This window comes from Salvelinus alpinus, chromosome 22 (genome assembly GCF_045679555.1).
Source record: "Salvelinus alpinus chromosome 22, SLU_Salpinus.1, whole genome shotgun sequence".
Taxonomy (NCBI): domain Eukaryota; kingdom Metazoa; phylum Chordata; class Actinopteri; order Salmoniformes; family Salmonidae; genus Salvelinus; species Salvelinus alpinus.
Genome location: NC_092107.1, coordinates 20,119,241 through 20,144,179, shown reverse-complemented (window position 1 = coordinate 20,144,179; position 24,939 = coordinate 20,119,241). Strand labels below are relative to the sequence as shown.

Below are 24,939 nucleotides of genomic sequence, written 5' to 3'. Positions count from 1 at the left end.
TCGTGTCTCTTGTCCCAAACAAGTCTCTTCTTCTTGTTGGTGTCCTTTAGTAGTGGTTTCTTTGCAACAATTTGACCATGAAGGCCTAATTCACTTCACGCAGTCTCCTCTGAACAGTTGATGTTGAGATGTGTCTGTTACTTGAACTCTGAAGCATTTATTTGGGCTGCAATTTCTGAGGCTGGTAACTCTAATGAACTTATCCTCTGCAGCAGAGGTAACTCTGGGTCTTCCATTCCTGTGGCGGTCCTCATGAGAGCCACTTTCATCATAGCGCTTGATGGTTTGCGACTGCACTTGAAGAAACTTCTGAAGTTCTTGAAATATTCCGGATTGACTGACCTTCATGTCTTAAAGTAATGATGGACTGTCGTTTCTCTTTGCTTATTTGAGCTGTTACTGCCATAATATGGACTTGGTATTTTACCAAATAGGGCTATATTCTGTATACCACCCCTACCTTGTCTGATTGGCTCAAACACATTAAGAAGGAAAGAAATTCCACAAATTAACTTTTAAGAAGGCACACCTGTTAATTGAAATGCATTGCAGGTGACTACCTCATGAAGCTGGTTGAGAGAATGCCAAGAGTGTGCAAAGCTGTCAAGGCAAAGGGTGGCTACTTTGAAGAATCTCAAATCTAAAATATATTTTGATTTGTTTAACACTTTTTTGGTTACTACATGATTCCATATGTGTTATTTCATAGTTTTGATGTCTTTCAGTGTGTAGAATAAATGTAGAAAATAGTAAAATAAAGAAAAACCCTTGAATGAATAGGTGTGTCCAAACTTTTGACTGGTACTGTACATACACATATACACCCACACATATACACCCACAACATACTATTTCACACATACACACCCCAAACCTTACCACTTGCTCACACACAAACATACCACCCCACGACTAACCTCCCTCCCTTCTCTTTTCAGTCTCCTCGACACACTCTTCAGCGCACGTTCTCAGACGAGTCTCTGTGCAGCGGGCGCAGGGATGCCAGCTATGCCAACTCTGCCCCCCTGTTTGACCAGGGCATTCCCAGCGACCTGCTGTTCACCTGCACCCTACCCACCCGGCGCCATGCACACTCTGTCAACCACATGCCCAACAAGAAGGGTGAGTGGGGCCACAGCTTGATGTCATTACCTTCTCACTTCATTGTATCCGTACATTAATTATGGTTTATCAAGTAGGCACAAGGGTCAGTTATAGTTTAAGAAGCAACGTTTATCATGTGACATCATCATGAATGCTAATCTGCTTAAGACTACTTAATTTGACCTCCTTGCCAGTCCCTCTGTCTGCGTCGGAGCTGTCTCTGACAGAGGTGAGGGATAAGGTTCCCCCGCTGAGGAGGCTGGACCCGGGGCTCATGCCCCTGCCTGACACTGCCTGTGGCCTGGAGTGGGCCAGCCTGGTCAACGCTGCCAAGGCCTACGAGGGTGAGTGTGAGTATTCTGTTGTGTGTTCAGATATTTGCGAGAGAGATTTTGTTTGTGTACATACACGCTGAGAGAGAGAGTGTCTCACCTCAGTTCCTGACACCTGGGTCCCTCTGGTCTCCTGCCACCACAAAGCTTCTCACAGCAGCTCCAGCAGGCACAAACACATACGGCCCCTATTGACACATGATCCTGGGCCTCAATTACTGCCCTAGCCCAGCTAAGCTGCTCCTGGCTGGGCTTGATTGTGTGAAATGTAGACCTTGGAGACCTTGTGAAGATAGATAGATAGATGGGGGGGGGGGGAGCAGATTTTGTAGATTGGTAGCTGATTGTGAATGGGAAAATGCAGCATTGTAACAGTGTTGTCTCTGTGTGTGTTTTACAGTGCAAAGGGCAGTGTCGCTCTTCTCGCTCAGTGAGCCTTCAGACATGCGGCCGATCAACAGTCCAATCCAGTTCCAAACACCTCAGACTCCACGCACTACCCCCACCTTCAGCGGGTAAGTCTCTGACACACACACACACCAAGCATTAATTCACAAATATTCACACACAAGACACAAACTCGCACACCCAAGATTCACGCACAAGCTCAAACAATCACGATCCATAGACACTGCCACGGACGCTCAATATTAAGTTCACGGCAGTTGATTAGGAATGTTTCGTCTGTTTGACACTGACACTCCAAATCCTAAACCCCAAATTTGAGTGTATAAAAGCACTGCCTACACTTGGATTTCACTTTTGTCAAGGTCAGGTCAACCTCAGCTGTCACATGTAGAAACCACTATCCCGTGGTTAGCTGTGGTAGTTACACATGGATCAAACAAGTTACCAAGGATCTCTGAACACCTTCTGTAGTGAACAAACAGTGGAGTGTTTGAGTTACAGCAGTCCGGCCGGTCAGCTTGTGCTGTCACAGGGCGTAACCACAACCTATCACTGAAACGACCTCTTTTTTACCGAACTGACCTACTGCGTCGTACGGTCCTGATGAACTCTGTTGTGTTCTGTTGAACACACCTTGTTAAACCTGTCTGCCCTACCTGCTACGTAACTCAGGTGACAGTGTGAGTTACTGTCTCTGTGTGTTTCCAGGGATGAGGTACCCAACGCCCTCTCGGGACGGCTGTACAGCCTAGAGGTGATGCTGAAGCGGCTCAACACTGACCTGGAAAAGGTACCGTTTACACCAGAGAGACATTTAGTCTCAATGCTAATTTATATGACTGTACCGCTGACGCAGGTAAGAACTGAGACTGATAATAAATCAACTCTTCCTTCTCTCTCTCTCTCTCTCTCTCTCTCTGTCTCTGTCTCTGTCTCTCTCTCTGTCTCTGTCTCTGTCTCTGTCTCTCTGTCTCTGTCTCTCTCTCTCTCTCTCTGTCTCTCTCTCTGTCTCTCTCTCTGTCTCTCTCTCTGTCTCTCTCTCTCCCCGTCTCTCTCTCTCCCCGTCTCTCCCCCTCTGTCTCTCTCTCTCTCCCCCTCTGTCTCTCTCTCTCTCCCCGTCTCTCTGTCTCTCTCTCTCTCCCCCACCTTCCCTCCCTCTCTGTCCCTCAGGAGAAGAAGGACAAAGTGCACCTGTTGGCTGAGATGGCTAACCTGCGGCAGAATAACCAGCGGTTGCAGGAAGAGAGCCACTCGGCCAGCGAGCAGCTCCGCAAGTTCAGCATGCTCTTCACCGACACCCCGCAGAGGAAGTGAGCTCACACCGGACACAGGAAGTGACCTCGGAGAGGGCGTGCGCAAGCATTCGCAAAGAGGACGTGTGACCTAAGCCAGAGAACGAGGGAGGGGGGGAAAGAGGTTAGGATTAACGTGATTTAGTGGAAACGCGGCCACAGCGAGTTTCATGCTGTTGGGATTGAGTGGGGAATAGATTTGTTAGTGAGTCTGGTTAGGTACTGTGGAATACATGGGCAGTTAGGGTGAGTTAGGGTGTAACATTATGTACAAGAAAATGTGTAGCTTTTAAGCATAAGAGAAGGAAAGAACCCCCAGACCCCCCCCTACATTCTTACGTTCTATCCTTCACCTGCTGCTTCTGTCACATTCCAACCACACCATCTCCCTCCTGCCTCTCCTAGAGGGGTGGGGTGGTAGGGGAGAAGAGGAGCACTAGCCCTCCACCACTCTGACCTGCTTTTGGGGAGAGAGACCTGCCGTTACGCCCGCCACCCTCTCTGTGGTGCACCTCCTACCCCAGAATCCCTGCCTCGCTCTGGGCTGGACGGACACAGGGGCTACAGAGAACCAATGGATCCCCCTTGGCTCATCTGAAACCGAATTGCCTAGACAGAAGAGCCTGCAAGTAGACACGCCTATATTTTTAAAACTCCAACACTGCACAAGCCGACTCCCGCAGGCTATGCACCCAGAATGAATCCCTCTCTGTCCCTGCTTGTAGGTTTTTATTTTTTGTAACTGAAGTCTTACACACTCCTGCGTCAGAGCAGAGCCAATAAAGAGGAGAGATTTTATTGAACTGTAGAACACAAAGATCACACGGTGAGGCCTAATACTGTTCCTGAAGCGAATCAGCCAAAAAAGAAAAGAAAAAAAGACTCCAACTCCCAGAATGCTCTGGGAGACGTGTGTTATAAAAGAAATGGTACTGTAGTTTTGCCTGTGTGATTCAACATATAGCTTGAACACATGTCTATTGTACTGATATAACTGACTTAAAGAGGTGGGTGTGTAACTCGTGAAGGTGTGTAGGGTACAGCAAATACTCCCACAATGCATTATCGCACAAAATAGAGAGCTCTGGCGATGTTATTTTTTACCCTTCGTTGAGTGTGTGATAGGCTGACACAGGGCATTTCCGTTACGAGCAAGCTGTAATATGACAAGTTACGCCAGTGATATGAGACGAGCCTTCTCGTTCAGTTTATGAAACAGAATATAGTGTCATAAACTCAATGATAGTATCTCAATGTCCATTTTTGGTTAACAATCCATTTTAAAGGTATTTACAAATATCTTAAGCAGTATGTTTTACAATTTGTAGAATTAGCATATTTCGTGGTTTTTGTTTTGGGTTCCAACTGCTAGTACACACCTGTGTGCATTTAGAAAAGACTCGTAGAAATGATCTCTTAAACACTGTAGCCGGCTGTGTGTGTGTGTGTGTGTGTGTGTGTGTGTGTGTGTGTGTGTGTGTGTGTGTGTGTGTGTGTGTGTGTGTGTGTGTGTGTGTGTGTGTGTGTGTGTGTGTGTGTGTGTGTGTGTGTGTGTGTGTGTGTGTGTGTGTGTGTGCGCTAGAATGAAGGGGTATTATACATTCATTTAGCTAACAGACAGTCCTAGTGTCTGCAGAATCAAACTCAACAATTTATACACAACTGTGAGACCTTGCTAAATGACTTAAAACGTAAGTAACTTAGCTTGGGGTGGTGGGTCTGTGTGAAACTTGTGGACATTTTTACAAAATGTCCATCTGACAGGAATACACTCAAATAAATCAACACAAATGCACTATATTCTCACTAGCTTGGTTATGTTCTTTACAGAAAGTATTTTTCTTATAGATTTGTGTCTTGGTGTCCATTGTTTGTTATGAATGTGAGATAAATGGAGGGGAGCATGGAGCTGGAAAAACCAATGGTGGGGGTTCCAATTCTCGTTTGGGCCACATCCATTCACAAAAATGATAAAGGAGCATATTACTATTTTCGTTCCAGTAAACGTAAGCCCCTAGCACAGTTAAGTACCATTTCATCATGGACCCCCTTTTCAGGAACCTTCTGCCCTGCCTCAACAGGAATCCTTTCTTCCCCACACTACTCTCAGGACCTTTCAGACACCCCCTTTAAGAACTGTACTATGTATTTATTGTTTTGTGTGTGTGTACCTGAACGGTGTAAACCCTTTTGTGGTTGGATCAGTGGACATTCACACGCATGTGTAGCACACAAACATACAAAACAAACTACTCAACACTGTCCCCCCCCCCACTCTTTCAAAAACATCTGTACATTATTGAGAGACATTCCGTTTAGATAAGAGCAACATATATACAGACATCTCTGTCTCCATTTCTCTTCATCTCACCATCTCTGGTATTTGCTCATCACTGCCCAACCAACGACGCTGTTGTAGTCTGCCTCCCTGTGTCCTGTAAGCTGCCCATCCTCCTCCAGCCAGTTAAATCATCTCATCTTGAGCAACTGAAACAACCCTACACACTCATGTTATCACTGAAGCTCAGCAAATGTGCTGTGATGTTGATATCTTCAATGTCTTAATCTTTATTTTGTTTATTTGTGTGTGTGGAGGGGTACGGGTGTTTTTAAGGGTTTAGTTTTGATATATTTGATTTTAAGCAAACTGCAGTTATACATGTTGAACATTGCTCTGTGCGTTAATGTTGCACGTGCACAAATCAGAAATGGTAATACCGAAACTTGGTAAATTGATCAATTATATGATTTTATTTTATTTTTTAGATGTTTAATATTTGTATAATTTATTTTTGGCCACTTTTGCAACCTGAAAAGACAAAATAGTGAAATGAAGAGGGTACTGTGTTCTTATTTCTATGTATGCTGTTTGACTTTAAATCTTTGTTCAAGGCTGATTTCTATGATGCTGTATTGTTTTTATGACTTAAATTGATCTTCTTTGTTGGTGCGTTCTGCATGAGGCAGGCTGGGGTGCTTTATGCATCGACAAAGCTGACGGTTGAACATTGTTTTTCTGGGGGATGTTGTATCAATGACTGTACATTTAAAAGTGTAAATTTGTTTTCAATGTTTTATAAGAACATATATAAAAAATCTTTCATAATGATGGAATCATTTTTTAAATCTTTCCTGGCAATGGTATTTAACTATTTGATCACATAAACAGGTTGTGGGTCTGCTAGAGTTGCTGGCATGTGACCTGGGGCATACAATGTATCGACTGAATCCTCAAATGAAACACGGATGCGAGTGGATAGAAGGGGCAACAATGTGGATAGAAGGGGAAACAATGTGGATAGAAGGGGCAACGATGTAACGGTCGCGTTCCTCTGGCTCAGACGTTGCGTGCTACGTCATCGGCTGACAGATTGCTATAACGTGTACACTGAACAAAAATAAGCGCCACATGCAACAACTTCAACGATTTTTACTGAGTTACAGTTCATATAAGGAAATCAGTCAATTGAAATAAATTCATTAGGCCCTAATCTATGGATTTAACATGACTGAGAATACACAAATGCATCTGTTGGTCACAGATACCTTAAGGTAGGGGCGTGGATCAGAAAACCAGTCCATTTCTGGTGTGACCACCATTTGCCTCACATCTCCTTTGCATAGAGTTGATCAGGCTGTTGATTGTGGCCTGTGTAATGTTGTACCACTCCTCTTCGGTTGCTGGATGTGGCCCGGGAACAGTAACACGCTGTCATAAGTCAATCCAGAGCATCCCAAACATGCTCAATGGGATACATGTCTGAGTATGCAGGCCATGGAAGAACTGGGACATTTTAAGCTTCCAGGAATTGTCTACAGATCCTTGCAGTATGGGGCTGTGCATTATGAGATAGCGGGAGATGAATGGCAAGACAATGGGCCTCGGGATCTCGTCACGGTATCTGTGTGCATTCAAATTGCCATAGATAAAATGCAATTGTATTCGTTGTCCACAGCTTATGCCTGCCCATACCATAAACTCAATGCAAGGCACTATGTTCACAACTTTGACAGCAAACCGCTTGCCCACACGCCGCCATACTCATGGTCTGCGGTTGTGAGGCCGGTTGGACAGACTGCCAAACTCTCTAAAACGACAGAGGCGGCTTATGGTATAGACATTAACATTAAATTATCTGGCAACCACTCTGGTGGGAATTCCTGCAGTCATCATGCCAATTGCACGGTCCCTCAAAACTTGAGACATCTGTGGCATTGTATTGTATGACACAACGGCACATTTTAGAGTGGCCTTTTTATTGTCCCCAGCACAAGGTGCACCTGTGTATTGATCTAGCTGTTTTAATCAGCTTCTTGATATGCCACACCTGTCAGGCTGATGGATTATGTTTGCAAAGGAGAAATGCTTACTAACAGGGGCATAAACAAATTTGAACATTTGAGAGAAATTAGCTTTTTCTGGGTATGGGACAGGCAGGGACAGCGCCTTTAAAATAAACCCTTGCCTCAACGAAAACATGGTGCCAAAAAAGCAAGTTGTGTTGCGTTATCAGTTTTCAGTTGAGTGAGAGGCTATAAAAATTACAAACCATGGCAGTTATTGCATTAATTTATTTAAATAACAGCTGATATCAGTATGAAGATATTTGAATACAAAATATTTTGTTAAGGAAGAGTAGGCTAACCATCGATAGTCATGATATCGATAAATGTTCAACTCCAATAAAGCTGGACAGTAGAACTCGACTCTTTCCTGTCGCCAACGCCTCGGTAACCTTCTCCAAAATCAGGTCACCTTCTCCAAAATCATCGCGACCCTTGACCCCGGGGCCCCTCGCAGGCTGCTGCTGTCCTGCCCCGGACCCCCGCGTCCCAGAGAGGGTGTTCCTGGGGGCCAGCGGCTCAGCGGTGCCCTGTGCCATGATCCTAGAGCTGGCTTCTGCTTTGGACACCCAGCTCAAAGCTCTCAATCAACAGGTACCGTGTCCAGTTTTGTCCATCAATTTATTTCCAGGGACTTCAGTTTAGTCAGTATAGGAGATTTTGATGAGAAACGGTCAAGTGTTCAAAGCACACCCATCCCAAGTTGGCAGCAAACAAAATTCAGTAACACAATGAGCCTAACATTGTGGTCATAACCTTACATCAGTGTCTGATTTCAGGCAGTTTACTCAGATACTCAGATATAAAGACTGCAATGGAAAGAACAGAGATGCTGGGTTTCTCTCCCTACTCTATCCCCTCTCTCCCTCTGCAGTGTAGAGTATAAGGTGCTGACTGTAGCCTTGCAGAGAGCAGCTCTGTTTTTAGCCGCAGTGTCCCCCCCGGAGACTGATCTTGGTAGTCACACCGCCAAGTCATTGCAGCCTCACACAAAAAGGAAAATCAACTGCAGGAGTGACGTTGCTGGGAAATGAGAATTGAGATGATGTTGCCTTGGCTTGGCTACCAGTTGGCACAAAGCAGAACATTCTCACCACTCTCTCTTATCTTCTGCTATTAAATACTACCACCTCCCCCTCTCTTTGCAGGCATCTGCTATAACCCTCCAGCTAGTGTTTTTTGACGGAGAGGAGTGGACAGCCGGACTCTCTCTACGGATCAAGGCACCTGGCAGAGGGCATGGCATCCCCCCCCCCACCCACTAGGCTCCACACACACCAGCCTGCTGCAGGCTGTGGTGACAATCAATTACATCCCCTTCCTACATGAAGGTGAGAGGGTGTGCTCATAGACACACTATCACAACACTACGCCTCGGCTGATGGAATTTTGTCTTATGAAATACTTTCAATCCTGCTTTCTTTTTTTCTTTCACACCAACTCAGGTGTTCATGTGCTTCACGTCATTGCCACCCCCTTCCCCCTGTTCTGGTACACACTGGATGACACGGAGGAGAACATGCACCAGCCCACAGTGGAGAACCTCACCAAGGTTCTGGCTGAGTACCTGGGCTTCTAACCACACTTGGACTGGTCCCGTGAACCAGAACCAACAGATTACCTGGAAACCTTTTAACCACAGTGTAGGAAATATGCAGATGGGATTGAGGACAGTTTTGCCCTGACATTGCAAAAGACTAGGGCAGATGGATGTTCCATCCACTGAAACCAACAGACTCATAGACACATTGATCTGAGAGCAGAACTACCTTCAAGTTACATTGCTAGATGTTGGCAACTTGCATCACAGAAAACCCTTGATGGTACACGTTCATGTAAAAGAACTGGAAGATGCCTTTCTCTATTCTCAGTGTTGTCTTTCCTGAAAAGTCAGACTTAATCCTTTTTTTATGCTATATGATCATCAGTTGTGATTTTGCCAACAATTGATTTCTGTGAATGTCAGATTTGAGACTTTTGATTTCATGCTCACAGCTGACATTGAAGGTTCTATTCATATGGCATGGAAGTGACCGAAAACTTGAAACCTAATAATGGTTGTACTATCACTGGATATCTTCTGTATGCATTACCTCTCCCCAAGAGGTTTCCGGCACGTCTTGGTTTTAGCTATGGAGTTGTATTTTCATCGGTATCGTTCAGCACATCTTGCCAGAGGGCTGCTTTTTAAACATTGTTTATTTACATTTGCTTGTGTCAATGATTAGGTCTGGTGACAACGGTTTTCAATTCAACTGCATTTAATTTTTTTCAGATTTAAACACTTAGCAATTTTTGATACAGGGTGTCACGAAACTACAGAGCTAAATTACTAAAAAGATTATTCAGTTGTCTAGCCAGAAATGTGAGAGAACAGTATTGCCTCTGAAGTGAACATACTATACATGATGGCTCAGGTAGTGGAGAGATTCAGAGTTGTCCCCCACCCATATGGCTCAGAGGTGGGGGTTGGGGGCAGGAGAAGGGGGGACTGGGGGTGCCTGGAGATGAAAGGTCATTGTCAGAGGGGTATGCTGCTCCTGGGGTTCTGTTGGAGCCAATAAGTGGTCCACAACCTTCCTGTTCCCTGAGAGGAGAGAGAGCACATGTCAGTTCTCTGGTCGTGCCAGAAGAGGGCAGTGGTAGTCCATGAGATGTAGTACAGTCCTTAAAGCGAAAGAGGATTGACTGCTAGACAAACATTAGAAATTAAAGGAGGGATGAACATTTTCTCGTGAAACGTATTAGAGGGAGAGCAGAGAAAGTGAAGACTCACCCGGTAGTACCGTGAGTTGCTCGGTCCCGTTGCCGTCTGTTCTTGAACCAGTTGCTCACCTGGGTGGCGGTGAGACCGGTGGCGGCCGCAAGCGCTCGTTTCTCACGTGGTGAAGGGTAAGGTTTATGGTAATACCACTCCCGCAGCACACTCCGGGATTTCTCCTAGAAAGAGGAACATTCACTTCGGAATGATGAAACAAGTAGGATAATGATTTAAAGTTCACGGTAGCCGTAGGAGGCCTCTGCTCATTTCCTTTCCTTCATCTGCGCACCGTTCAGTACATTTGAAGCAGACAGAGTAAGACACTTTAGACTTGAGTTCCAGGCAGAAAAGTCCTTTTGTCTTGACATACACCATCTGGACTCCACAAGGCCCTAGGGACATTTTGTTTTACAGAAGCAAAAATGTTCTGAAACAGTAGAATATTAAATATATTATTTATATTTACTCAAACCTTACTCACTGTACCTTGAAGCAGTAGCTGGTCTCCTCTCCATCCCAGATGGTTCTTGGCAGGGGAAACTTACGGCGTACGCGGTACTTCCCCACAGCCCCAAGGGGGCGCCCTCTCTGGCACTCAGCCTCCAGATAGTGTGCCCTCAGCCAGAGCTGCTGCAGCAGGGGGTGGCTGCGATTGGAGAAGGGGAAGCCCTCCAGGAGGGCGTAGAGGTCTGAGAAGCACCCCAGATGGAAGGCCACGGCAGCCCGTGCCTTCAGGACGCTCTCCAGACCCCCCAGGCAAGAGGAGGAAGAGGGGGGAAGAGTGCGGAGGAAGCCAGTCAAGCTCTCCATGCGTCCGCTCTGCAGAAGGACCTCGCACACACACGCCACTTGTTCTGCCGAGAAGACCATTGCCATGGAGATGGAGCCCACGCACGACGAGAGGTCAAAGGTTAGTTGGCCTACCTCTGTGACCTTTCACAACTCTCTGTGAAGGGAAATGTTTTAGAGATAGCTTGAGAGTCTGTAGAGAACGTTAGCTGCTGTCGGGTGAATAAGTCTGTATGAATGTGTATATCTCCTTATTCATACCCTGTCTCCGCCCTGGCAATGTTGAACTCACAGGTAACCTGAGAGCATGGGGGTTACAAAAACAGACACACCTGATTGGGTACACAACAGAGAAAGCATTCATCCAGAGAGAAAGCAGGATTGTGTTGTGCAAACAAGTGTATTTAAATCTAATTTACTAACCAAATTGCAAAAGCGCTTCTAACGTGGTTTGGTAGTGTAGGCACTCAATAGTTTGTTCCCCCATGACCCATAAATCTCACGTGGGAGATTTAAATAGAAGCATTCACAAAATCGCCCCAAAACCAAAAATGTATTCTTTATATAGTTTATTAGAATATCACAAAACTGCATATAAAAAATAAAATACCTTTTAAGTACAAAACCAACCTCAAATGTTTTTGTTTTTTAAAATCTAATAATCCCTTTACTCACTTAAAGTAAATTTTTTTAAATACATCTTTGGATAACTCAAGAGGTTGTGTGTGTGTGCGCGCACAAATTCCTGACCCTGATTTTAACAGCCTTTGGAGCACCACACACTAAAAGATAAACAAAACACTACATGTAGACAAGGGGTGGGCTCATGGATACACAAACAAAAACACACATTAACACACTTTCCCTTTAGCCTCCAACTCATGCACTGTATCGTATGGAAAAAAATGCCTCGAACCAACGAAACATTTCCAAACACCGATTAAAAAAAACTTGTAACATTCCTTTGACAGGTATTAACATCCTATTCAGATTGTGAAAGTGTATAATATCATTTGAGAAGTGGTGATTATCATTAGCTACACATTCTGAGACTGTACAACCAGCCATCGTCTGAGAAGGTCCACTGATGCTTTTTCCTATGTCCATGTTCCTCAAGGACTGCTCGTTTTTTTCCCTCCATTCGAAGTATTCAAAGGTTACTACTAGAAAATGATTGATACATGCTTTAAATACACACAGAAAATAAACAAAACACACCAATATAAAAACACAGTTGGGAGTGACACGGAAGAGTAGCGTTGTTTTACTGTTGGCCAGAGAACTAACTGCCATCTGTGCTTTGGTTATGGAGAGATGGTGAGTACTGTACGTTTGTGGAGAGATGGTGAGTACTGTACGTTTATGGAGAGAACTGCACCAAGTCTCGTTGGATACCATTCCATTCTAGGAGACCCGTCACCTGCTCTCAGCACTTCATGACTCACTGTTGCTGATATCAGGATAGACAGAGGCTGTTTGAAACTCAACCTAACCAGCTAATTCGACCTATCCCGTCGCTTCAGATCAGTGAGTGCAATTCGTCAAGAACAGAGAAAAGGCAGCAGGTTTTCAGAATAGAATCTGGCCATCACCGAAGGCGTAAACATGACATGGACGAAATGGGTAAAACGTACAATGAGTAGGGAGTTCTCAATGGTGATGATGTCATGGAAGGTGTTAGTGATGCTGAAAGAGCAACGGCCGTACAACCAAGAGCATCACATTACGTTTCTCTGGAGTTCAAGAGGGATACGGGTTAGTACAAAACTCCTATTCGACATCAATGTGGGAAGTTGCTCGTCTCAACGGTGCTTCATTTTGTGAAGAGTAGAACACATTCTTCACTCATGAAGATACAAAGGCAGGAAAACCCACACTGGCCCACCAACTAGATAATAAGGCACTTATTAGGTCTAGCTCAAACCCATACAAGTAATAAAAAAATGAAAAAAAACAATATTTTTCCATTCATAGACCATTTGTAGTGTACGATTGTGGCGCAAATATCGCACCATGTGATCAAGCAGAGTGTAGTGTACACGCGTTAGACAGTGTACGAAACCTGTCTTCACTAAAGATCGGTCTATCCTAATTAGACTGGCCTACATATGTAATTCATGTCACATGACCATATTCACAGAGGACCATGCATTGATAGCATAGAGTAAAAAAAAACAGTTTTCCTCCAACAGACGTGACAGAGTTTAGCATGTACGCCAACCTGTAGTTAAATGAGGAGCCTGTGCTCTTGACGCGGTGACACTGCTGACAGAGCGGAGTACACAGTCCATCTCGATGCTGGAGTGTTCCCGGGGTTCCTGGTGTCACGGTCGGCCCACTTTCTGTTTGCGTTCACTGAGGCTAATCTGTGCAATACTCAGCAGCACCAAAGTGAGCAGCCATTCGGAACCGTCCAGTCCAACAGGACTTAACGCTAGGCTGCGTCTGAATTTGGCTGAGTTTAGAGACTTAAAACAAGACAACCTGGCCGTGGCGTACTGCTCAACCCAACGCCAACTAAAACCCAAGGCATTCGTTCCCTTGTAGTAGAAATAGTGTTGGCTGAAACGGGGACGCCTGTGCACAAAAGCCGCAGAATGTCCTTAGAAATTAACTTGATGCCGAGTAAAAGGAACCGTGCCTCGCTTGGAGAGTTAGGACTTTTACTCAGCTCCTCCATTTTGTCTCTGACTGGATTTTGTGACACAGGAAGGGCTCTTGACTTATGGGAGGCAGATGACAACAGTATAAGAGTTCAAAAATTGTGGAAACCAAGCAGTGGACAGTTGCGTAACATAAGTCAGGTAACAGGCTAGCCTATATGCAAGGCCGTCCTCCAGGTCATTCCATGTTGCATACAATCAGCCTATCCCGTGACGGTTTATCCAAAAGGATCATCGCCTAGGATTTTTGAAGTCAAAGCACCTTTCTCATACAGGTCCACAGCTCAATGCAAACCTATCCAAGGGAGCACTGAGGTTGTTCCGTAAACATGTAGTCTTGCTGATGTGGGTTGGGGGGGCAGGGACTGGATTACAGCCTCAACTCGTCATCCACAGGGACTGATTGTAGCTGGGTGAGGATCTTGGGGTCTCCATCCATCTCCTCTGGGTCCCCCAATGGCGACACCCTGTCCACATCCTGTTCTGGAGAGGGGCTCCCCAGTAGCAGTGCCTCGCCTCCAGGTAGGCCCAGCAGAGCTGGGTCCTCGGGTAGATCCCCCTTCCCACGGACGTCAAACATAGTCAGGCTGGCAGAGGTGGAGAGGGGGACAGGGCTCCAGGTGGTCTGGGAGAGCTGAGTGGTGGGGGTCACTCCGCTGCACATGGGGCTGAGAGAGAGCATGCTCTCTGGGGTGAGGGCATTGGGAGGGGTGTGGGTGGCAGAGAGGTCCAGGGTGTGTGGGGAGGTGGTGGAGAGGGACTGGTTGGTGGGGACACCCGTCTCATGGGTGCAGTAGAGCGGAGAGGAGTTGATGAAGCAGAGGGGGGACGTCTGGAGGGTGTTGGAGGCTGAGACAGAGGTGGAGACTGGGATGAGGGTAGGTTTAGGGTGGATGACAGGGTTGAGAGTGAGTCCGGGGCCTACTCCGTTGGTGAGGTGGGTAGAAGCCTCAGGGACGGGTTTCATGGGCAGGCTGCCGAACTGGATGCCAGCCGGGATAGTTAGGATCAGCTTGCCGTTTTGGTAACTCAGGATGGGGCTTCCACCATAGAGGAGATTCCCTACAGGACAGAGGAGAGGTGGAAGTGGAGAAGAAGTAGTAGGGGAAAATAATTTATTAGCAGTTCATCACCAACATTAACATAGCTAAATTTGCCCTAAAAAGCAAATGACTTAGTAATAGGTCAGACACACAGAGAAGATTGACTGCCGATAGGTACTTAGCACAGTATGAGGCTTTCCTTATCTTGCTAGAACAAAAGACAACCCGTTGCGTACCGATCTGATACTGACGAACCTGCCGTTTCAGCACAACTTTAATCTGAGCCAATCAGAGAGCACGGACCCCCTGTGGGGGATCCGAAAAGGCAACTATGGGTAGCTGCAGTCCAATATGGCGCCCGGAGTATGGGCGAGTGGATGCGTCGAAAGGAGTGGGTGTATGGAAAGCGAATCAGGTAATTGGGCAGATTTGTTGCCACTCAAGACCATTTTGCGTGGCTGATTGGGCTGCACGACGAGTCAATAAGCAGGCGATCAGGGCACCAGTGTTGTATGGGCTTGCCTGCCGACCTGCCCGTGATACCACGGTTGTGTCACCAGTGGTAGCTAACGTGGCCATCCCCCCCCCCCCCCCCCCCTCCTATGATTTTATTTCAAGTAGGATAGCAACCTACACAAGAAATATTGATACATGAACATAAAGTCTATGCAATGGGGAGGGCATGAACGGAAACACAACCGGGACACAGTGCCTTTCGCTCCTGCTTGACCAGCACTACTGTCCGGCAACGGCGTGGGAAGAAGCTACCTAGTATCAGGGGGACAGTCAGTAAGCACGCGCATATAAACACATGAAGCAACAGTACACCCACCATCACTTTTAAATTAAAAATAAACAAATCGTCAATTATAACTGAAAATGTACAATTATTTATGTAAAACTAACAGTGAAATCAGACTCGTCCTCTGGCTTCAAAACAGAAGTCGAATCTCTCGCGGTATTATAGCTCAAATGTACGGTAGTTGCGCGGTAAGAAACGGGAGGGACAACAACAACAAAAAAACACCACTCAATCAAAACCGCCTAACCGATGGCAGAGCACTTCACACATCCACTCCTTTCCACACGCCCACTACTTTCCTTTCGACACACCCATACTCCAGACGCCATATTGGGATGCTTCTCTGAAAAGGAGTGTGTCAACAGAAGACAACAAAAACAAAACAAAAAAAGGCACAAGATATCCACCCCACGTTAGCTTGCCAACTGAGCCAGGCAGTCACACAACACTTCATGTGAAAACCATGGGGTGGTAAGTGCAGCACAATGCACACATTAGCTGCTTTACCAAGCTAGCTATCTAGCTATCACGTGATCATGACTCTCAGTTCCATTACATTACACATAAGAGTCATTGGATGAAGGCGTCTACTGTACAGGGGACTTTGGTAAAGAGCCCAGATGCTCAATATAAACATTAACACTCGTCACTCGTGGTATGGTTTTGGAAGCATAAGGAACCTTATATTTCATATCGGCGATAAATAACTGTCTAAAAACAAAAAAGGTTAACTTGATACACAACTGGATAGGGTTAAAGTTAGTGTTTCCATATCTCCATGTTACAACGCTTGTTTACAGAACACAAGAGGCGACCACCTGTGCTAATTAGCCATTTAGCATGCTCCAAACACCGGTGTGTAAGTGTAACTCGGGAAGTGAGGCGGAAATGTAGTTCCGTCGGATGGAGGCGCACACACAGCTGTATGGATTTGTACAAAATTGCTACAATAAGTAGATTTTTTTATTTGAAGGATTCTTTCTCGCTGATGAAAGATAAGGGCCATATGTTTCGAAAAGCCGTATTGCAAGCGATGAGTATTGACGTTTCTAAACGTTAAAAACACAGCATTGTTCACGAGGTAGTCGTGGGCGAAGCTAATGACTGAAACTGTAGGGAGAAGGAGGAATGCTGCCTAGAGTTTGAGCTAGCCATCTAGCAAGATGAATAATTAAATGTCATTCACTCTCCATTATCCCATACGGCCAGTGCCAGTTCCCTTGCTAGCTAATTTTAGCTCAAAAGTTAGCATCACCATTTGCCAGTTAGCAAAAGCCAAACAAAGCTTTAAAAAAAAACTACTGCCATCTTGTGGTTTGGAGTGTTTCAGTGATCTGATCAGCGGTTGGTCTATATGATGTGAACAACAAAAAAGTTGACTGCCAACACTGGGCAGCGGTGCTAAGTCCCTATCGGCAGTCTTCTCCGTGTGTCCGAGTCTTAAGTTACCTGGCGAGGCGGAGGGGAGCTGAATGACCCCAGAGTTGAGGAGCTGGACACTAGGAGCCATGCTGGTCGGGGGGCCTACAGTCTGGAGGGGTCCCAGCTGGTTTATCCTAAATGGCCCCTGAGGTGTCCCACCTCCAGTGGCCGAGGCTAGGATCTGGAAAGCCCCTCCAGATAGGGAATGGGTGGCCGGGCCGACCTGAGGGAAGGAAAGTTGTCCCGCGGAGGAGACAGGCACCAGCTGGGGCAGGGAAAGGGGAACCAACTGGGCTGGGGTTGTCTCTTTGGACTGGGAGACGGGAACCACTTGGGTAGGGGAGGAGATGATCTGGGGATGGCCTAGTGGGGACTGGATCTGTGTCAGACTGGGGATTGTAGCTGAGGTCTGGTCACCCAGCTGGAGTGTGAGTCCTTGGGGGAGCTGTCCATTGGTGAGCTGGGACAGGGAGAGGATGGTGGATCCCGTTCCCAATGTAGACGAACCAGTATGATGCTGGGGGAGGGGTTGGGCAATGTTCAGAGTCTGGTGGCCCTGGAACTGGGAGAGGGTGCCCTGGGGGAGGGAGGAGGTGAGGGGGGGGACAGGGACTAACTGGGGACACTGGCCTCCAGGGTTGTGTTGGACCAGTTGGGATACGGGGACACCCTGGATGGAGGGCACCACCTGAGGCAGGGAGAATACCTGTGGGGTGGAGTAGCTGTAGGATGACACCACCTGGCAGATGGAGCTGGAGGGGGTGAGCTGAGAACCAGCTGTGGCAAACACAACATACTCCCCCTGCTGGTTGGGGAGGCTCACTACAGGGCTGGAGATGACCACGCCCGGGGATGACTTAGAGACCGGGAGGGTGTCGGAGAGGTGGCCATTTTGAGTCAGAACCAGTGAGGGGAGGGTGGGGGAGAATGTTGAGGAGGGGGAAGGAGAGACTGTCTGGATGTCCTCTGCTTTGAGAACCATCCCCTCTGGGACATTGATGAAGTCCAGGGTGGGGATAGTCGAGGGGTTCATCAAGCTAACATTGTCCGTCTTACGGTCCTCGGTCAGGGGGAGGGAGATGGCAGAGCTGGGCTGGGCCTCCATGGCTGTAACCTCCTGGCCCTCCAGACCCATATCCTGCACAACCGCACTGCTTTTGGATATGATCTGCGCTCCATTGAAGAGCAGAGGCGAGTTAGCCGATATGGGGCTGAGGGTAACCGTGTGACCATCACTCAGGGTCAGCCCGTTGATGATGACCCCACCCCCTGCCCCGGAGATCAGGGAGCCCCCGTTGAGGAGTAAGGGGTGGGAGGCGGTGAGGAACCCACCAGCCCCGTTGAGGAAGATCTGGCCTCCAGTGCTGCAGGGGGTACCAGAGAGGGAGATGATGGAGGCTGTGGAGCCCAAAATGTCCTCTGGTTTGTCTGAGATGTCGTCAGCCTCATCGTCTGTGCTGTGGTTGCCATCGGACTCACTGAGAAAACACAGGAGAGGAGCAGAGGAGAAAGATAGGGGGAGTGAACCGTGGGGGGAGTGAGACAATGAATAGAGACAGCGTATGGAAGAAGGGGGAGTAGAGGGCAAGGATTGCCCGACGGAACGGAAAAAAGAGGGGAAAGGGATCAGAATGTTACAATACACATAACATATGATAAATCAATAACGGTCAGTGACAATCTCCTTTGATCCTATGGTTTACACCGTATGTGATGTGTATGTCCTGAAATATCCTAGTGCACTGAAGCAGTGTGGTTAACACAGAGAACAATGGACAACTGATTTACTGTCCCCAGCCACCACAGCGTCTATATATAAGATAAAGACTGGGCTGCATGGGGGATGATCGGCAGTCTCTTTTTATTTCCCACACATGGGAATAAAGGACATCAACAACTGACACATGAAAAACCCAATTTCCTGTGTAGCTTTGTAAACTGCCAACTTCCCTGGCCAAAACTAGCATAATGTATGTAGTCTTCTCACACACAACTGTATAAAAAAATAAATTAAAAAAATAACATTTATATTGGATTTTTAAATGTGCACTCCAAACGGGGCACAGGAGAGCTGAAGACATTTAAGGTTTTAAATATATTATTTTCTCCTTTTGTTCCCTAACACCTACATTTCCTCTCTCTTTCGGTCTCTGTTCCCCCTACTCTCCCAGCGGTGCAGGGCCTCGGGAGCGCGCAGAGGTCCGCCGGGAGACTTTGCGGTGCAGGATTTCAGGGAAATTTGAGCCACAATGGGCGCCCGGATCTCACATTTCACAACAAAGCAACATGCTCTTGCTCCCAGTCGTGCTCTCTGAGACATGTGTGGCGTTATCACTGTCAAAGAGTTCATGCATTCTGTCATTCATAAACATCAAATCAATTATTTGTCACGTGCGCCGAATACCACAAGGTGTAGACCTTAAAGTGAAATGTAGTTATTGCAGGGATTTGATTTAAATATGTTGAACATGAACCATACAGTTGAGATAAACCACACAGTCGAGCCCATGGTTCAGAAAAGTCTGCATTACATAAAATATGTTTGGAGCACTAAAATAATATTGCAGTTGACAGATTCATATATGTTACAATGTTAGGCTACTTTCTAGCGTTCACTCCTACCTATCTGATCTGGAGAATTTCGGTGAACATTGTTTTTGTGTCAAATGAATCAATATCTTGTGTGCCGTGTGCAGCAGTATAGACTATATGAACTCCCATAGTCTGGCTGCCTTGCTAAAAATATACAACTCCGCACATAAACAATTGTGTTCATTATAAGACGAACCATATAGACATAGATGTTTGACATGCAATCGTGTATGAAAGGTTTTAATGGGGTATTTGTTTACAAATGTAGAAAAGAATGCATAGCCTACCTTTTGCTGTTGGTACCAGACGGGGTTCGGTCTCTCTGCCGTCGATTCTTGAACCAATTGCTGACTTGTGTGAGGGAGAGTCCAGTCACTTTGGCCAAGTTTTTCTTCTCGTCTGGAGTGGGGTACCTGTTGCTTTTGTAACACTCTTTCAGTGCATTCCGAGACTTCTCCTTGAAACAATACACCGTTTCCTCTCCATCCCAGATTGTTTTCGGCAGGGGAAACTTCTTCCGAAGCCGATACTTGTCCACAGCGCCCAGGCTACGACCTCGGGACCTCTCTGCCTCCTTGTAGCGCGCCTGCAAGTAGAGGTCCTGCAGGAACCCATGGTTGCTCGGGTGAAAGTCGTGGCTTTCCAATATTGCGTACAGCTCCTTGAATTCTTCCCGGTGGAAAGCGACCAGTGCCTGGGCCTTGAGCAGCGTCTCGTTGCCACGTAGCAGCTCGGCCGAAGGAGGGATGGTTGATAGGAATCTCCACAGGCGATCCACATTGCCTGCCTGTAGAAGGGCTTCGCACAGACATGCTACTTGATCGGTCGAAAAGCTGAGCGCCGAGTTCTGAAAAGTTTTTAGCAATTGTTCCGAAACTTCATCCGGATCCGTCTCCTCTTTCACCGGAGCGGCCTCTTGGGTAGGATTCTCTGTGCTATTCTCAGATTGTTCTGCAGACTCCAAAGACAAGGAAGCCATTTTTAGTTTAACTTTTTTTATTTTAGTTCCTCCCCTGCGCGCTCTCTCTCGCCCATTCTCTGTCGACGAGTGTCTGCCACAGCTACACGCGTCACGCACGCCTCTAACCTCGTCAATCTCCGATTTTAAGATTCGTTATAGCGATGCCTGTTCAATACCTTTTATTAGGCTACTGGTAGATACATGTTATTGTTCAATTCCAGATTGAATAACCACGTTATTTTATTGACAATGTTATGTTATTATCAGATTGTACTAAATAGGCCTACTGCCCCCCCCCCCTTTTTTTTCTTCTTTCAGTATACACTTTTTTCAGCCTGTCTATGGAGGATCAGGATATACTAGGGCCCGGCTATGTGGTGTGTACGTATTCCAGATGAGATGATGTACATTATAACGTCACGTGTAGATGTGTCCATCTGTTTACTGATCTCAAAGTCTGTTGATTTCACATGAACAGTTGAATTGAGCAGCATCAGCTCTTTCCATCTGCGAGATAGGACTGCTGGTGAACTAGCCCATGCATCGCTTATGTCTGTGTGCTGTGTGTTGTGTGTTCTTTCCCTGCTGTCTGTTTACACTTTAGATGGTTGATAGTTGTCTCTCCAGTTCCTCAGCTGGCATCTGAATGAGCACCTGGTGTGGTTTCTCTATCCAAATATTCTCAGTGCAACACACACACACACACACACAAACACACACAGTGCCATGATGTGAATGTTGTTTTAGAATTAAAATGTGCACCCATCTCTCTGACAGTGGGGTTGGTACAAGAGCTGGTTTGATTGGTTTGTGTAAATAGAGTGTGCAAATTTGTGACTGTATTTTGCCTTTCTGATAGAATGAAAAAATCTAATTGTATTTGTCACATGCGCTGAATACAACAGTGAAATGATCTTTCAGTGAAATGCTTACTTACAAGCCTTTAACCAACAATGCAGTTTTAAGAAAAATAAGTGTTAGGTAAAAAATAGATAAGTAAGAAATAAAAATAAATGATTAAAGAGCAGCAGTAAAATAACAGTAGCAAGGCTATATACAGGGGGTACCGGTACAGAGTCAATGTGTGGGGGCACCGGTTAGTCGAGGTAATTGAGGTAATATATACATGTAGGTAGAGTTAAAGTGACTATGCATAGATAATAACCAGAGAGTAGCAGTAGCATAAAAGAGGGGTTGGTGGGTGGCGGGACACAATGCAGATAGTAGCCAATGTGCGGGGGCACCGGTTAGTCAGGGTAATTGAGGTAGTATGTACATGAATGTATAGTTAAAGTGACTATGCATATATGCTAAACAGAGAGTAGCAGCAGTGTTAAAGAGGGGTTGGGGGGGAACACAATGCAAATAGTCCGGGTAGCCATTTGATTACCTGTTCAGGAGTCTTGTAGCTTGGGGGTAAAAACTTTTGAGAAGCCTTTTGGTCGTAGACTTGGCGCTCTGGTACCGCTTGCCATGCGGTAGTAGATAGAACAGTATGACTGGGGTGGCTGGATTCTTTGACAATTTTTAGGACCTTTCACTGACACCGCCTGGTGTAGAGGTCCTGGATGGCAGGCAGCTTAGCCCTAGTGATGTACTGGGCCGTGCACACTACCCTCTGTAGTGCCTTGCGGTCGGAATCCGAGCAGTTGCCATACCAGGCAGTGATGCAACCAGTCAGGATGCTCTCAATGTTGCAGCTGTAGAACCTTTTGAGGATCTGAGGACCCATGCCAAATCTTTTTAGTTTCCTGAGGGGGAATATGCTTTGTCGTGCCCTCTTCACGACTGTCTTGGTGTGTTTGGACCATTCTAGTTTGTTGGTGATGTGGACACCAAGGAACTTGAAGCTCTCAACCTGCTCCACTACAGCCCCGTCGATGAGAATGGGGGCGTGCTCGGTCCTCCTTTTCCTGTAGTCCACAATCATCTCCTTAGTCTTGGTTATGTTGAGGGATAGGTTGTTATTCTGGCACCACCCGGCCAGGTCTCTGACCTCCTCTCTATAGACTGTCTCGTCGTTGTCGGTGATCAGGCCTACCACTGTTGTGTCGTCTGCAAACTTAATGATGGTGTTGGAGTCGTGCCTGGCCACGCAGTCGTGGGTGAACAGGGAGTACAGGAGGGGACTGAGCACACACCCCTGAGGGGCTCCAGTGTTGAGGATCAGCATGGCAGATGTGTTGCTACCTACCCTCACCACCGGGGGGCGGCCCGTCAGGAAGTCCAGGATCCAGTTGCAGAGGGAGGTGTTTAGTCCCAGGATCCTTAGCTTAATGATGAGCTTTGAGGGTACTATGGTGTTGAACGCTGAGCTGTGGTCAATGAATAGCATTCTCACGTAGGTGTTCCTTTTGTCCAGGTGGGAAAGGGCAGTGTTGAGTGCAATAGAGATTGCATCATCTGTGGATCTGTTTAGGCGGTATGCAAATTGGGGTGGGTCTATGGTTTCTGGGATAATGGTGTTGATGTGTGCCATTACCAGCCTTTCAAAGCACTTCATGGCTACGGACGTGAGTGGCTTGGCGGTAGAAGCTGTTAAGAAGCCTTTTGGACCGAGACTTGGCGCTCCGGTACCGCTTGCCGTGTGGTAGCAGAGAGAACAGTCTATGACTAGGGTGGCTAAATTCTTTGACAATTTTTAGGACCTTTCACTGACACCACTGGGTATAGAGGTCCTGGATGGCTGGAAGCTTGGCCTCAGTGATGTACTGGGCCGTACTACGCACTACCCTCTGTAGTGCCTTGCGGTCGGAGGCCAAGCAGTTGCCATACCAGGCAGTGATGCAACCAGTCAGAATGCTCTCGATGGTGCATCTGTAGAACCTTTTGAGGATCTGAGGACCCATGACAAATATTTTTTGTTGTGCCCTCTTCACGACTGTCTTGGCTGTCACACCCTGATCAGTTTCACCTGCCTACCCCGGCTCCCCGAGATCCCCGCTTATCTCCTCCGGAGCGATATTCTGGGGATCCTGGAACTTGCCGGGGTTTTCTTTCTCAATGCTCCCTTATTTTTGAGCTGCAGCCATCTTCGTTCCCTTCGGACCCATCGAAGATGGCGTATATTATTACGCTAATGTCAGCAAGGGTGCTCTCCTGGGCTATGGCAGTTTGGGAGCAACAATCCGCCATTTGTTGTCATCTGGAGGATTTCATGGTAGAGGTGAGGAAGGTATTCAATTCTCCGGTATCCGGGAGAGAGGCGGCCAGTAAACTTCTTGAATTATGTCAAACCTCCCGTAGTGTGGGGGGCCGCTGTTGGAAGACAAGGATGTAGAACGCGTTTGCCTATCGAGTGACCAAATTTATATATTTAACCTTACAAAATTGTATATATTTTGGTTTGGCCAGGCGTCTGAAGTGACCCCTAAACAATTCAGATCAAGTTTGAGAAATGTAAGTTTGTAATGTCGTCTACCCGGCCAAAAACTAGGTCTGTAAGAGCAGGCCGCAGCAAGCCCGCGCCCTTTCTTGATTCACCCCCGCCACTGGATGCTGCTAATGCCGGCCTCACAGAAACACTGACTGTGTGTCACGTTCCTGACCTGTTTTCTGTTAGTTTTGTATGTGTTAGTTGGTCAGGACGTGAGTTTGGGTGGGCAGTCTATGTTTTCTGTTTCTATGTTGGTTTAAAGGGTGACCTGAGATGGCTCTCAATTAGAGGCAGGTGGTTATCATTTCCTCTGATTGAGAGTCATATTAAGGTAGGTGTTTTCAGACTGTTTGTTGTGGGTGGTTGTCTCCGGTGTCTGTGTTTGTTTGCACCACACGGGACTGTTTCGTTTGTTCGTTCGGTTTATGTAGTCTGTTCCTGTTTCATGCGTTCTTCACGTTATATGTATGTTCGTGTCCAGGTCTGTCTACATCGTTTATTTGTTTTGTAGTTTATCAAGTGTATTTCGTTTCGTCTTCGTCTTGTTTAATAAATCATTATGTCACATAACCACGCTGCATTTTGGTCGAATCACTACTCCTCCTCTTCGAATGAAGAATTCGAATTCCGTTACACTGTGGAGATGCTACAATCCGTGATAGGCACCCTCAAAACCAATATTTTCGGCAAAATTGACTCTCTCTCTACCAATCTCAGGTCAGAGATATCAATGGTCAAAGATGAGCTTAAAAAATCTATCGAGAGTATACAGATTAAAGCTCGACGCACATGGAGTGGCTTTATCGGAGCTGGAGCGAGGTGCTACAGACCACAGCACTCGCATTAGCGAGCTAGAGGCTAACGTTGGCTCATTAACAACTAGTGTGGCATACCTCGACAATAGATGCGAAGATATGGAAAGTAGAATGCGGAGGAACAACATTCGTCTACTGGGAATACCGGAGGGAGTGGAGGACCCAAGACACACAGTGTTCATGGCCCAGCTGCTTCAGGAGCTGCTCGGTCTGGAGGAGACGTCACTGCTAGACC

General features: G+C 46.6%; 3 protein-coding genes across 7 annotated transcripts in view; 1 reads left to right on the top strand and 2 right to left on the bottom strand.

Moving 5' to 3' along the window:
* The window catches only part of LOC139549236 (signal-induced proliferation-associated 1-like protein 3), a 97,885-nt gene extending 91,643 nt beyond the window's left edge, over positions 1–6,242 (top strand). For 4 of the 5 annotated variants that reach the window (XM_071359479.1, XM_071359478.1, XM_071359475.1 and 1 more), the window contains 5 exons: positions 939–1,122; positions 1,299–1,454; positions 1,837–1,951; positions 2,553–2,634; positions 3,015–6,242. In XM_071359479.1, the coding sequence (XP_071215580.1) occupies positions 939–1,122; positions 1,299–1,454; positions 1,837–1,951; positions 2,553–2,634; positions 3,015–3,158 (681 nt within the window). In that variant the 3' untranslated portion in view covers positions 3,159–6,242. The remainder of the gene's footprint in view (positions 1–938; positions 1,123–1,298; positions 1,455–1,836; positions 1,952–2,552; positions 2,635–3,014) is intronic. The other variant, XM_071359477.1, reaches the window with a different exon arrangement.
* Positions 6,243–9,723: 3,481 nt separating this feature from the next.
* On the bottom strand, positions 9,724–11,264 carry LOC139549235 (homeobox protein six1a-like). The gene is made up of 3 exons (XM_071359474.1): positions 10,728–11,264; positions 10,257–10,420; positions 9,724–10,067 (listed from the first exon to the last, which is right to left on the bottom strand). Exons 1-3 carry the CDS (start codon positions 11,115–11,117, stop codon positions 9,911–9,913), a joined length of 711 nt encoding a protein of 236 aa, XP_071215575.1. The 5' UTR covers positions 11,118–11,264; the 3' UTR covers positions 9,724–9,910.
* Positions 11,265–11,582: 318 nt separating this feature from the next.
* Positions 11,583–20,652, bottom strand: LOC139549207 (homeobox protein SIX5-like). Its single transcript, XM_071359420.1, has 3 exons — positions 19,840–20,652; positions 16,988–18,438; positions 11,583–14,755 (listed from the first exon to the last, which is right to left on the bottom strand). Exons 1-3 carry the CDS (start codon positions 20,529–20,531, stop codon positions 14,064–14,066), a joined length of 2,835 nt encoding a protein of 944 aa, XP_071215521.1. The 5' UTR covers positions 20,532–20,652; the 3' UTR covers positions 11,583–14,063.
* Between the last annotated feature and the right edge of the window lie 4,287 nt (positions 20,653–24,939).

Bases quoted from the DNA above. Each gene is read 5' to 3' on its own strand.
- LOC139549235 (XM_071359474.1), bottom strand. From the start codon at position 11,117: ATGGCAATGGTCTTCTCGGCAGAACAAGTGGCGTGTGTGTGCGAGGTC. The intron at 10,421-10,727 runs GTACAGTGAGTA...TCCTCTTTCTAG, and splicing joins AGACCAGCTACTGCTTCAAG to GAGAAATCCCGGAGTGTGCT. The intron at 10,068-10,256 runs GTGAGTCTTCAC...CTCTCCTCTCAG, and splicing joins GCAACTCACGGTACTACCGG to GGAACAGGAAGGTTGTGGAC.
- LOC139549207 (XM_071359420.1), bottom strand. From the start codon at position 20,531: ATGGCTTCCTTGTCTTTGGAGTCTGCAGAACAATCTGAGAATAGCACA. The intron at 18,439-19,839 runs GTAGGCTATGCA...GTGTTTTCTCAG, and splicing joins TCTGGTACCAACAGCAAAAG to TGAGTCCGATGGCAACCACA. The intron at 14,756-16,987 runs GTAACTTAAGAC...TCTGTCCTGTAG, and splicing joins GCTCCCCTCCGCCTCGCCAG to GGAATCTCCTCTATGGTGGA.